The sequence below is a fragment of the Pinus tabuliformis genome, chromosome 4_2 (genome assembly GCF_031772625.1).
Source record: "Pinus tabuliformis cultivar Carrire ecotype Pingquan chromosome 4_2, CPIR1, whole genome shotgun sequence".
NCBI lineage: Eukaryota > Viridiplantae > Streptophyta > Pinopsida > Pinales > Pinaceae > Pinus > Pinus tabuliformis.
The window spans coordinates 476,358,908-476,369,761 of NC_142304.1; the positions used below are offsets into that span (position 1 = coordinate 476,358,908).

Sequence of the window (10,854 nt, forward strand, 5' to 3'; positions counted from 1 at the left end):
GAGGCCGCATACACACATTGACATGGCTTAATGAACAGCCACGTACTAATCGTAATCGGAAGCATTTTTAGGCATGAATCCTTTAAATCATGGACTTACTATAGAATCAGAGCCACCCTTTTATCGGTCCTTTTATAACTATCGGAAGCCACCGCCCAACCGCGTTCACACATACACCCAACACAAGTATTACAATATATGCCTTAAGGCTTAAACCACAGCCACATATAATATATGAGAAACATTATAAAACCCCCTTTGAACCTTCAGTCACATCTACATTAATACACGGGAACCCATGTAATCCCGCTCAAATGAACATTTGCGGATTTCAAATCTTATCCGCCCGCCTTTATAATTATCGACGGGTCCGGATTTCGGCGATCACAATAAATCCCTTAACTCCAACCTCCGATGCCCTCGCGGACCCGACATTACTTTATGCTCCCTTTCATAATGATTTCGGGTCCGCCTATCGGCGGTTCTTCGTCGGCGATTCTGTAATGTCATGGGTCTGCGGACCCGACGACCCATTAAGCTGTTCTCGATATTGTTTCGGCTCCGGTCAGTCGCTCTCCCACTTCGCAAGGTTGAAGGTTCATTCTGGACCCGAAACTGTTATATGCAGCAATTTATAATATTTCGGCTCCGATGTATCGGGGCTTAAACATTCCGCAGTTACAAAGACCCTCTCCGATGCGATATTGGTTTCGGACCCGATATGGGTCTGGACCAATCTTAATAATATTTCGCGTCCACTACACTGTTGCTCCGTTCTCCGACTTCCGACTGCCCGATCGTCGATTAGATCGGGACCGTCAATCCGGATTAGTGATCGGATGGCTCACAGCTCATCACACTATTCCCATGGCAATTGCTCCTTGGTTAGTTCCGATAACATCCAAGGTTCTCGCTGGTGCAACAAAGATTCTCCGCTCCTCTGCGACTTCATCTGGACCGTTGATCTGGAAGATCAAATGGCTCCTGTGTATGCTCTCGTCATTCTGATGGAAAGTCTGGGCTTTAAACACAGTTCTTCCATATTGCATATATATATATATATATATATATATATATATATATATATATATAGTAGTTCATTTGATCGCCATCACACATGGGTTTTACAAGCTCAATGACATATCTATATGAGTTCTGCTCCTGAGGGCTCCCAATAGGCTCCCAATGGCTGTGTATGCTCCCGATATCTGTTATCTGTGGCATATATGGCTTTGTTTGCTGCATTTGCTCCTCTGATGGCTCCTCTTGCTCCGATAGCTCCTCTTCTTTGGTATATATATGGCATATATATATGTGGCTCCTCCTATAGCTCCTCTTTGCTCCAATGTGACTCCTCTGGCTTGGTCTGCTCCTCTGTGGCTCCTCTTGCTCCTCTTGGCTCTGTCTGCTCCTATGTGGCTTTGTCTCCTCCTCTTGAATATTGCCATATTGACATCAATGACAATCTGTGTCCAACAGAGGTTGGAGAACTTGAGATTCCATCTGTTGATCTCCAACCATCATCTCCCACCTCACATATTCATAATTTAAATTCAAGTTTGGACTATGAATTTGATTTTTTTGGTGATGTTCTTTCTCCTCCCCCTCCATCCTTTGATTCCTTTGGTCCTCCCGATTATGAGTTGTTTTTTTCACTAGTTTCAATTGTTTCTTCTGATGTTCTTGAGGATCAAACTCAAGATGGGGTTATAGTAGACCAACCAACTTGCATTAAGGGAATTTTGAGGTCTAAAATAGGCCTCCTAAGGGAATTATAAAATAATAGTGGAAATAATAAAATAAGATTAAATTACATCATCAAATTTTAGAGGGAAAAAGGAAAAAACTATTTTTTCAACTCGTATTTTCAACTTATCTCCTTATGGGTTTACTCAAATTTTGAGCAAAAACACTTGTTGGATACAAAGTTTGATTCCTCATCCAAGAAGTAGCCATGTTCCATACTTTCGATGGACCTTGCTACACGAAAAATGAGAAATACATGAAAATCATGATTGCAATCACGTTTTTTCATTTATTTCACATTTTTCATGTCGCAAGGCCCATCGAAAGTATGCAACATGGGTACTAATTGGATGAAGAATTAAATTTTGCATCCAACGAGTACTCCCGCTCGAAATTTGAGTAAAACCTTAGGGAGATAAGTGTAAAATACGAGTTGAAAAAATATTTTTATTATTTTATTAATTTTAATTTTAATTTTTTTACTCCAAAAATGGTGAATCACCCCCCATGGTTAACATCATCATCTTGAATCCTATTGGTCCTTACAAAGTTTATTTTGGTTGTATATTTTTCTTAGGAGGCCCATTTTAGACCTCAAAATTCTCATAATGAAATATCATTCACGATGACTATGTGTGGGATTCTATTTATGAACAAGAATCTGCGTTTTATGTTTGTGGAAAAACCTGTAAACAATTTATGAAACCAACGTTTCGGACTAGCTTGGTGAGTCCATCATCAAGGCAATGTGATTTGTATTTTGAGAAGAGAGAGCATGAAATTATGGAGCTATTAATAGTTATTTTAAATTTTTTTGATATCTTCTCCTCCTCCTCCTTCTTCTTTTTTTTTTTTTAATGTCGGTCTAATTGATTCATAAATTATTAATTCATATATATATAATTGTTTAATTAATTAATTTTATTTATATATTTATTTAATATTAATATTAATATTATTATTATTATTTTTAAGTGACAGGTTTAATTAATGATTTATTTGGTTTATATATATATATATATATATTATTATTATTATTATTATTATTTATTTATTTATTTATATGTTTATATTTATTTTTTATTTTATTTTTAATTCATTTATTTAATATTCTTATTATTAGTTATTTATTTATTTATTTATTATTATTATTATTATTATTTCCCCTGGGAAAAAGTCGTAATTTCTATTAGTATTGAGAAATTACATTTTGCAGATGCCGAAGCATATTCATATGGAGGCAGCAGTGCCTGTCAAGTTCATAGTCTGTAAATCTAGGAAGAGAAAAACAAGTTGTCTCCACGCAGGGAGCATTATCAAAACAGTAAAACTAGCAGTGATCAAAATTGTGTCCATGCTCTGCGCAGAGAGCTATATATATGCTGATAATATCAAAAAAAAGTAGAGCTGTACTCATGACTAGACAGTAGAAATATATACATGCTATAAACAAAAATGGTACTGTAAGTGTGTGGGCTTTATAGCCCATCTCCCATGTGGTCATCAAAAGGTCTGTGGTAGTGCTGGTAGTAAGTTCCGTCGATTTCCTCCTGGATCAACCAGTCATCTCCTTGTCTGTGCGCTGCCTCTTTGGAGAGCTGGTCGGCGACGGTGTTCTGTTCCCTGTAAATGTGTCGACAGACAAATGATTCAAAGGATGCAGTCAGTCTTTTAGCTTCATCTAGAATGTGTCTCAATGAAAATGCATGACAATGAGATGCATCATTCAGCCAATTGCAAACAATTTTAGAGTCTCCGAACAGCTGAAGGTGTCTGCATTGTTTATGGATAGCAAAGTGTATGATGTGTTTAGCCGTGCACAGTTCAGCAAAGTTATTGGTGCCTCTGCCTAGATTTATTTGTATCTTAAAGCAGTGCATTTCATTGAGATAGAGTATAGCTCCTCCCCCACAGCCCGCATCTTGTGCCGAGCCATCAAAGAAAGCCCATGGCTTTGTTTTGTCGATGTTCACAGGTCTGATGATACGAGGAGGGGCTGTGGATTCCTCTTCAGGTATCATGTTAAAGTCAACAATCGTATGGTGTAATATAGTGGGCCAGTGTGGGGCTTTGAGATTAAAGATAGCCTGATTGCGCGCGATCCAAACAGCCCAGCAGGCCAGCAGCGGAATGTTGATAGATTTCCCAGTGTGGTTCAGGCACCAGTTTTTCCATGCATCCATGAGGTTATTACCTTGCCAATTTTTCAAATGCGGATAGTGTGAGGTGAGGGCATGCCAAAACTGTAGAGTAGTGCTGCAATTCAAGAACAAATGATCTGTGCTTTCTTCCTCCCCTTGGCATAAGTGGCAACGGAATGGACCATAAAAGGATCTCTTCATGAGATTGGTGCCTGTAGGGATTTTGTCAAATAGAATGTTCCACATTAATAATCGCGTGCGAGGAGCCGACTTTAGTTTCCAGAGCGCTTTCCAGGTGGGATGGATATCCGGGGGCCTATAAGGTTCCATGAGCCTTAAATATCCTAGCTTCGGGGCGTATGCTCCATGCTTGGCAAAGGCCCAGATGATTTCATCAGGTCCTTCTGTGAGCCTGATGTGAGCTTGTGTGAGGGCATCCGTATACTCCATCCATTCGTTCTGCCACTGTTCAGGAATTTCTAATACTTGAGCGGTGTACCATGCTTGCTGGAGGAATGAGGAATTCTCATTATCTCCAATGTGCATAATGTGTGTAATCCCTCTGTCATGTAGGTGCCTTATGAGGTCAGCTGATAACCTGTGGGCATTTCCACATCCGACCCACGGGTCCAGACCAATACGCACTGCATTACCTTCCTTAATGCGCCATGTGATTCCTTCTCGTAGCAGAGGTAAGGTGCCTATAACCGCTTTCCAGATATTGGATATGTTTTGATTAGTTCCTTGTTGTGTGCAGATCCAGTCCAAAACGTTCTGAGGCTTGATATATTTTGCATATGCTACTCGCGTCCATAGACCATTTGAGGTGAGAAGCTGCCACCCAAGTTTGGCAGCCAGTGCTCTGGAGAAGAGGTCGAGCCTCTTTAAACCCCATCCCCCCCAGCGTTTGGGTTTGGCGATGGTATCCCATTTGACCCAGGCGAAGAGCCTTCCCGGCTGGTGACCTTTCCAAAGAAATCTGCAGCAAATACTTTGGAGCCTATTCAATATGCCCTTAGGTATCCAGGCTAGGGCCATCCAATAGACTGGTGTGGCTTCAATCACAGCTTTAATAAGGACCAATCTGCCAGCACGAGAGAGATATCTGTGGTACCATACCTGTAGTCGCTTTTCCACTTTAGCTATGAGCCATAACCAGTCTGCTATTCTGTAACCTATAGGTTTCAGTCTGAAGCCAAGGTACTTTATCCCATCCGACAAGTTCAAATTGTTGAAGGGGAAGCGCTGTGTAGCAAAGGCGGTTTCATGAATGGAACAACCAACTGTAGTAATCGTGGACTTATTATCATTGATCTTCATACCTGTAGCTTGCTGGAAAAGTAGAATGGAGTTATGAAGGGTAGTGGAGTCCCCAATGCTGCCATTCAGGAAGATCAGGATGTCATCAACAAATAACAGATGAGTGAGGTAGAAGTTATCCGCAAGTTTAATGCCAGTCAATTGATGCCTATCACGAGCTGATGAGATAACTCTACTTAATCCTTCCATAATAAGCAAGAACAGCAGAGGTGAGAGCGGACATCCCTGTCTGAGTCCTCTCTCTGAAGTAAAGAATGAGGTAGCTTCCCCATTGAGTAACACACTATAGGATACATCGGTGATACAGCTCATCGTCCATTTGATAAACTCGAAGGGGAAACCAAGATGTGTTAGCAGCAACCTCAAATACAACCAATTCGTTCTGTCAAAAGCCTTGGACAGATCCACTTTTAGAATCATTCCCTTCTGCCTCTTAATCTGCATAGTGTGCATGAGTTCTTGAGCTGTGGCTATAGCCTCGTGGATCTGTCTGTGGTGTAGGAAGGCGAATTGTTCAGAGGATATGTGATGCGAGAGAATGGGTTTGAGGCGGTTGGCAATGGTCTTGGCAATAATCTTATAGAGGCAATTACAGAGAGAGATGGGGCGAAAGTCATCGAAAGAGATCGGGGCATTAGATTTGGGGATTAAGGCGATGAAGGTGGATTTAATAGCAGAGGATATTCTGCCCCTCCTTCTGCTATCCTCTACAATCTTCAAAAGGTCGCTTCCCAGGATTTCAAAGAAAGCGATGTAGAATTCAATGGTCCATCCATCTGGGCCGGGGCTTTTATCTTTTTTAAACCATTTCAGAGTAGCCTCCAGTTCTTCCTTGGTCACTTCCTTCAGTAGATCATCAGACTCTTCCTGTTCAACATATCTGGGGAAAAGTTCAGCCACCCTCATGATCTCCAAGATATTAATGTCTCCAGGAGCTTTATATATACCCCTAAAGTGCTCTGTGGCCAGTCTGGCCAAGTTCTGTTGTGATGAAACAGGGTGCCCTCGATCATCTCTTAACTCCCAAATAGTGTTGATGGCTTTGCGACCATTGGCAAATTTATGATAAAATTTAGTATTATCATCCCCCTCTGTGAGCCAAATAGCCCTGCTTCTAAGCCTCCAGCTTTCTTCTCGTTCTTTCAGGATTTGAGAGCGCTTCGCTATAAGTGAGGTGTACTTCTCCTTACTCTCAGGGGTGGGGAAGGTCCCAGATGATGAATCCTCGAACTCAGCAATGACTCTTTCCGCCTCTTTCAGTGTTTGATTATCTTGGATGCGCTTTTGATGAGCCCAGTTCTTAGTAATCTGCTTGAGTTCAGTTAGTTTTCTGACAAAGCCCGCTGAGAGGTCCTCATCTTCCCTGATGGGGTTGTTCTGCCAGTAATTATGAACCAATTGTATATAAGAGGGGTCCTGTAACCAAGAGGCATTAAACTTGAATGGGCTTTTGATTTTGTGATTAAAGTCCTCTGCTTCTAAGAATATAGGCCGATGATCGGATATGCCTCCCGTTCCAACCCATTGTCGTATTCTGGGGAGACTGTTAATCAGTGTTTCCTTAATAAGGAATCTATCAAGTCTTCTGGCCAAGCTTTGTTCTCCACTTCTGTTATTTGACCAGGTGTACTGAAGTCTAGCAGATGGAATATCCACCCACTGATGTTCCTCTAGTAGGCTGGACAATGTATCTGTAAGGGAATCGACCTGCGCCAAGTGACCCCATGACTCGCTGAATCCAAGGGAAAAATTTAAATCACCTCCAAGTATGATGTTGTCTGCTTGAAATAATTCAGATTCCAGTAAGGACCGCCAATAGTTGGCTCGGTCAGCACAAGGGCCATAGACATTGATGATTCTAATGTCCATCGCTACAGAATGGGCGAAAATGTCTAGCCCAATGTAACCCCTACCTCCCCAAATGTTCCGGATCTCCAGAGCTCTGTTACAAACCCCAATAGCCAAACCACCAGATCGCCCGGACGCATCCAGTGCATGGAAGGTCCAGTTAGGTAGCCAGGAGGTGAGGGTATGGATAAGAGGTTCGGCCAAACAGAGTGTTTCTTGTAGAAATATAATGTCCTGCTGAGATGAGGTGAGCAGTCTCCTGAGCGCTAGTTTTTTGGCTGAACTAGCAAACCCACGGCAATTGAAGGATAGTATCTTCATGAGGGGAGGGATAGCGGGCCATCCTTCGCTCTAAGGGCCCTGAAGATAGTCTGCTGTCGCCCAAGGGCAACTTCTTCATCAGCAGTGTGTCTTGCTTTGGTAATGCGGGAGGGTCGTCCACGGGAGTTCTTAAGGGTAATAGGAGCATTCACCGGGTCGAGTCCAACGGCATCAGGACCTCTGTCCTTCGAGCGGGATCGAAGAGCATAACGGGGGGATGGCTGGGTCGAAAGAAAGGATAGGGATGCGAGGGACGAAGTGATCAGCGATGGGGGTGCCACCGGTGAAGGAAGCGGGAGGGAGCATATGAGAGATGCGTGAGGGTGTAAGCCCTGGGTGTAATGAAGAGTTACAGGAGATGATAGAGCGGAGATAGGTTCAGAGCTAGTAATATGCTGAGATGAGATGCCCAATGATATGCAAGAAATAGGTGATATCGGAGAGGGGAATGAAAAAGACTTACCCGTTGTCGCTGTGCCCGCTTGTTCAGTCGCCGGATGCACAGGTGCTGGTGATGCAGGAGGAGGAGCAGTGGAGACTATAGCAGTGTCTGCTGCCTCCGGAGAGCTCCGTGGTTCACCAACTTCCTGTGTGTGCACATGTTCCTCTTGGTTCTGCACTGGGTGCAGCCTGGGGGAGTTGTCCGGGGGCTGATCGGCCACTCCATCCTTGTCATTCCTCACCGCTTTCCGAAGGAGTGGACAGTCCCTGTAAAGATGTCCCACTTTGTGGCATCTGCGGCAGCGATAGGGAATGCCTTCGTAGTCAATGATTTGTTTGCGTGCCGTGTCTCTCCATTGAATTGTAATGAACTCTTGCAGTCCTCCCCTGGTATCCAGGTTAATGAGTATCCTGGCATAAGCCATCATGCCAGTCTGCTGATATGATTTGTCGTAGTCCATGAAGGTGCCAATGGCATTGCCGATTCTCCTGAAGATATCTTCTGACCAGTATTGAAGAGGTAGCCCTGGGAGCCGAATCCATACTGGTCCGATGCCTATCTGTTCTGTCTCGGGGTCAAATAATGGAGTCCATCTCTTAAGGAGCACTGGGGCATGTTCAAAGTGCCAGTAGGAGGACAATACCCAGTTGGTATGATCAGCACGAGCGAACCTCAATGCGAACCATCCCCTCACGAAGGTTTGCACGAAAGGGATGTCCACCAAATGATGACCCCAAACTTCAGCTGCCCAGGTCTTCAAACGTGCTGCCGAGTAGCTTCGACCCCTGATGCGCCCGACCAGTACTCGATCTGCAAAATCCATTGTCTCCCCCCACTGGATGTCCTCTTCCAGTCTGAGAAAGATATCGTCCTCCTTGGATTTGAAACACTTGTATTTCCTTTTAGGGCCCCGAGGGGGGGGAATGTTCTGAGGGCGACCGGGGGGAGGGGCGGAGGCGTTCAACGGTGCCGGGATCTGATGCGAGGAGGAGGGGTCACAGATGCCTGAAACAATAGGGGGGCCCGAGAGCGGAGGTACGGAGGTGAAGCTTCCGGAAGAAAGACCAAGAGAGCCCGGGAATCCGGCTGAGGAGGCGGGCAAGGATGGGGTTTGTAGCGGACGGGAAGTGGAGCCAGAAGCCGGAGGTTCAAAACCAGGGTTAGGGTTTAGGCAGCCGGAAACGAAACCGAGGGTTGCCGGAGAGTGAGGGGGAGTAGAGAGGGCAGGCCAGGTCGGTGGTACATCCGGGAGGACCACAGGATAAGACCTCGACTGATCACCAAGCGAAAACGGAGAGAAATTTTCGGAGAGGCCTGGTCCGAACATACCTTCTGATGTGGCATAGGGTGAGCGCCAGATGGAGACCCCTTCCATCGGGTCGGCTGAATAATCAACGGCTTCTAGATCCTCCATTGCCAGCTGCGTCTCGGAACTGCGGACACCTCGGTGAGTAGAGAAACCCGGAGAAAACGACAGTTCACAGTTAACAGTAACGGACCGTGCAGGGCAGTTCCAAACCGCCACAGATTGTTACCGGTTGTCGCGGCACAGTATCGCCCCTTCGATTAAACTTCCAGCACGATAGCGGCAGGGTTCACGGCGGTTAAGGTAAGACGGTAACAGAGGATGGCGGGCAAAACGGAGGGCATCGCGGTTCAGCAGCTGCAGAGGGTTCAGTAACCCTAACCTAAACCAACTCGTGACTTCTCCCGTCCCGTCTCCATCGTCTGCAATGTATCGATTATTATTATTATTATTTGGTTGTTGTTAATTATTTTCTATGTTATATAAATAAGTTCCTTGTTATGTATTAGTTTGAATTGAATTGAATTGAATTTTTATTTATTTATTTATTTGACTTATTAAACTTTATTAAAAGGGAGTTAGATAGATTTATTTATTTATTATTTTATTAGATTTAATTTACTGCTTTTGTTATTTTATTTAATAAGCGTTTCCAGGTGTTACTTAATTTTAATCTGTCATCCCTATTCATGTTGTTGGAGGATTTCTCAATTTCAATTGCCTCTTTCACCCTTCTTTTTAAATAATGGTCTTCCTTGTGAATTAATTTTGCTTGTTCCATACAGATATAGTGTGAGGAAGAACATGCGTGCTTTGCCAGACCTGATTTTTTTGACCTATTTCTTGTAATATCATTAATGTGTTCTTTTAATCTTATGCCAAAGGATCTCCCTATTTCACCTATATAAACTTTTCCGCATGAGTAGGGAATCGAGTATACTCCTTTGTGATTTTTTGGGTCTATTAAGTCCTTAGCAGAATCAAGCATGTTTTTTAGGGTGTTAGGGGGCGTAAAGGCAACCATGATGTTATGCTTGGCGAGAATTCTGGCAATTTTATCTGTGGTTCCTTTAATATAGGGTAAGGAGATTCTAGGGTTTTCAAGAGTTTTTCTTTTTTGGTTATTGGTTATGGATTCTTTAATTATTTTTTGGATAATGTGTTTCTGATAGCCATTGTTTATGAAGACCTTATGGAGATGGTTAAGTTCTTCCTCTAGATGTTCAGGGTCAGAGATTCTGGAAGCTCTGGTGGCTAGGGTTTTGATGACACCAACTTTTTGTTTCGGATGGTGGTGGGAGTTTGAATGAAGATATTTGTCAGTGTGTGTCTGTTTTCTGAAGACCTGGTGGCTTAGTTTGCCATTTTTCTTGGTAAGGAGGACATCTAAGAAGGGGAGCCGGTTGTCTTTTTCGATTTCAATAGTGAATTTTATGTGTTTAGAGAGGCTGTTTATATGAGATAAAAATTCATTAATTTTATCTAAACCATGGATCCATTTAGCGAAAATGTCATCTACATATCTTTTCCATTCTTCAGGGGTAAAGGGGAAAGACCTAAGGGCCATTTGCTCAAATTGTTCCATGTATAAGTTGGAAATCAATGGTGATAATGGAGAGCCCATTGCAACACCATGTGTTTGCTCATAGATTTTTCCTTTAAAACTGAAGTATGAAGATTTAAGGCAAATGCCTATTAGTTCCACAGTTTCAAGGTTTGTGATTTTCTTT

At 43.2% G+C, this 10,854-nt stretch overlaps 1 protein-coding gene across 1 annotated transcript; it reads right to left on the reverse strand.

Moving 5' to 3' along the window:
* Positions 1 to 3,224: 3,224 nt before the first annotated feature.
* LOC149170015 (uncharacterized) lies at positions 3,225 to 7,076 on the reverse strand. The gene is made up of 3 exons (XM_089425421.1): positions 6,013 to 7,076; positions 3,568 to 5,265; positions 3,225 to 3,369 (listed from the first exon to the last, which is right to left on the reverse strand). Exons 1-3 carry the CDS (start codon positions 7,074 to 7,076, stop codon positions 3,225 to 3,227), a joined length of 2,907 nt encoding a protein of 968 aa, XP_089281547.1.
* Between the last annotated feature and the right edge of the window lie 3,778 nt (positions 7,077 to 10,854).

What these genes read in the sequence shown, in the direction of transcription:
- LOC149170015 (XM_089425421.1), bottom strand. Translation starts at nt 7,076, where the DNA reads ATGGACATTAGAATCATCAATGTCTATGGCCCTTGTGCTGACCGAGCC. An exon ending in CTGGAGGCTACTCTGAAATG is followed by an intron (nt 5,266 to 6,012) that starts GTTTAAAAAAGA and finishes CCTGAATGGCAG; the next exon opens with CATTGGGGACTCCACTACCC. An exon ending in ACCAATAACTTTGCTGAACT is followed by an intron (nt 3,370 to 3,567) that starts GTGCACGGCTAA and finishes ACACATTTACAG; the next exon opens with GGAACAGAACACCGTCGCCG.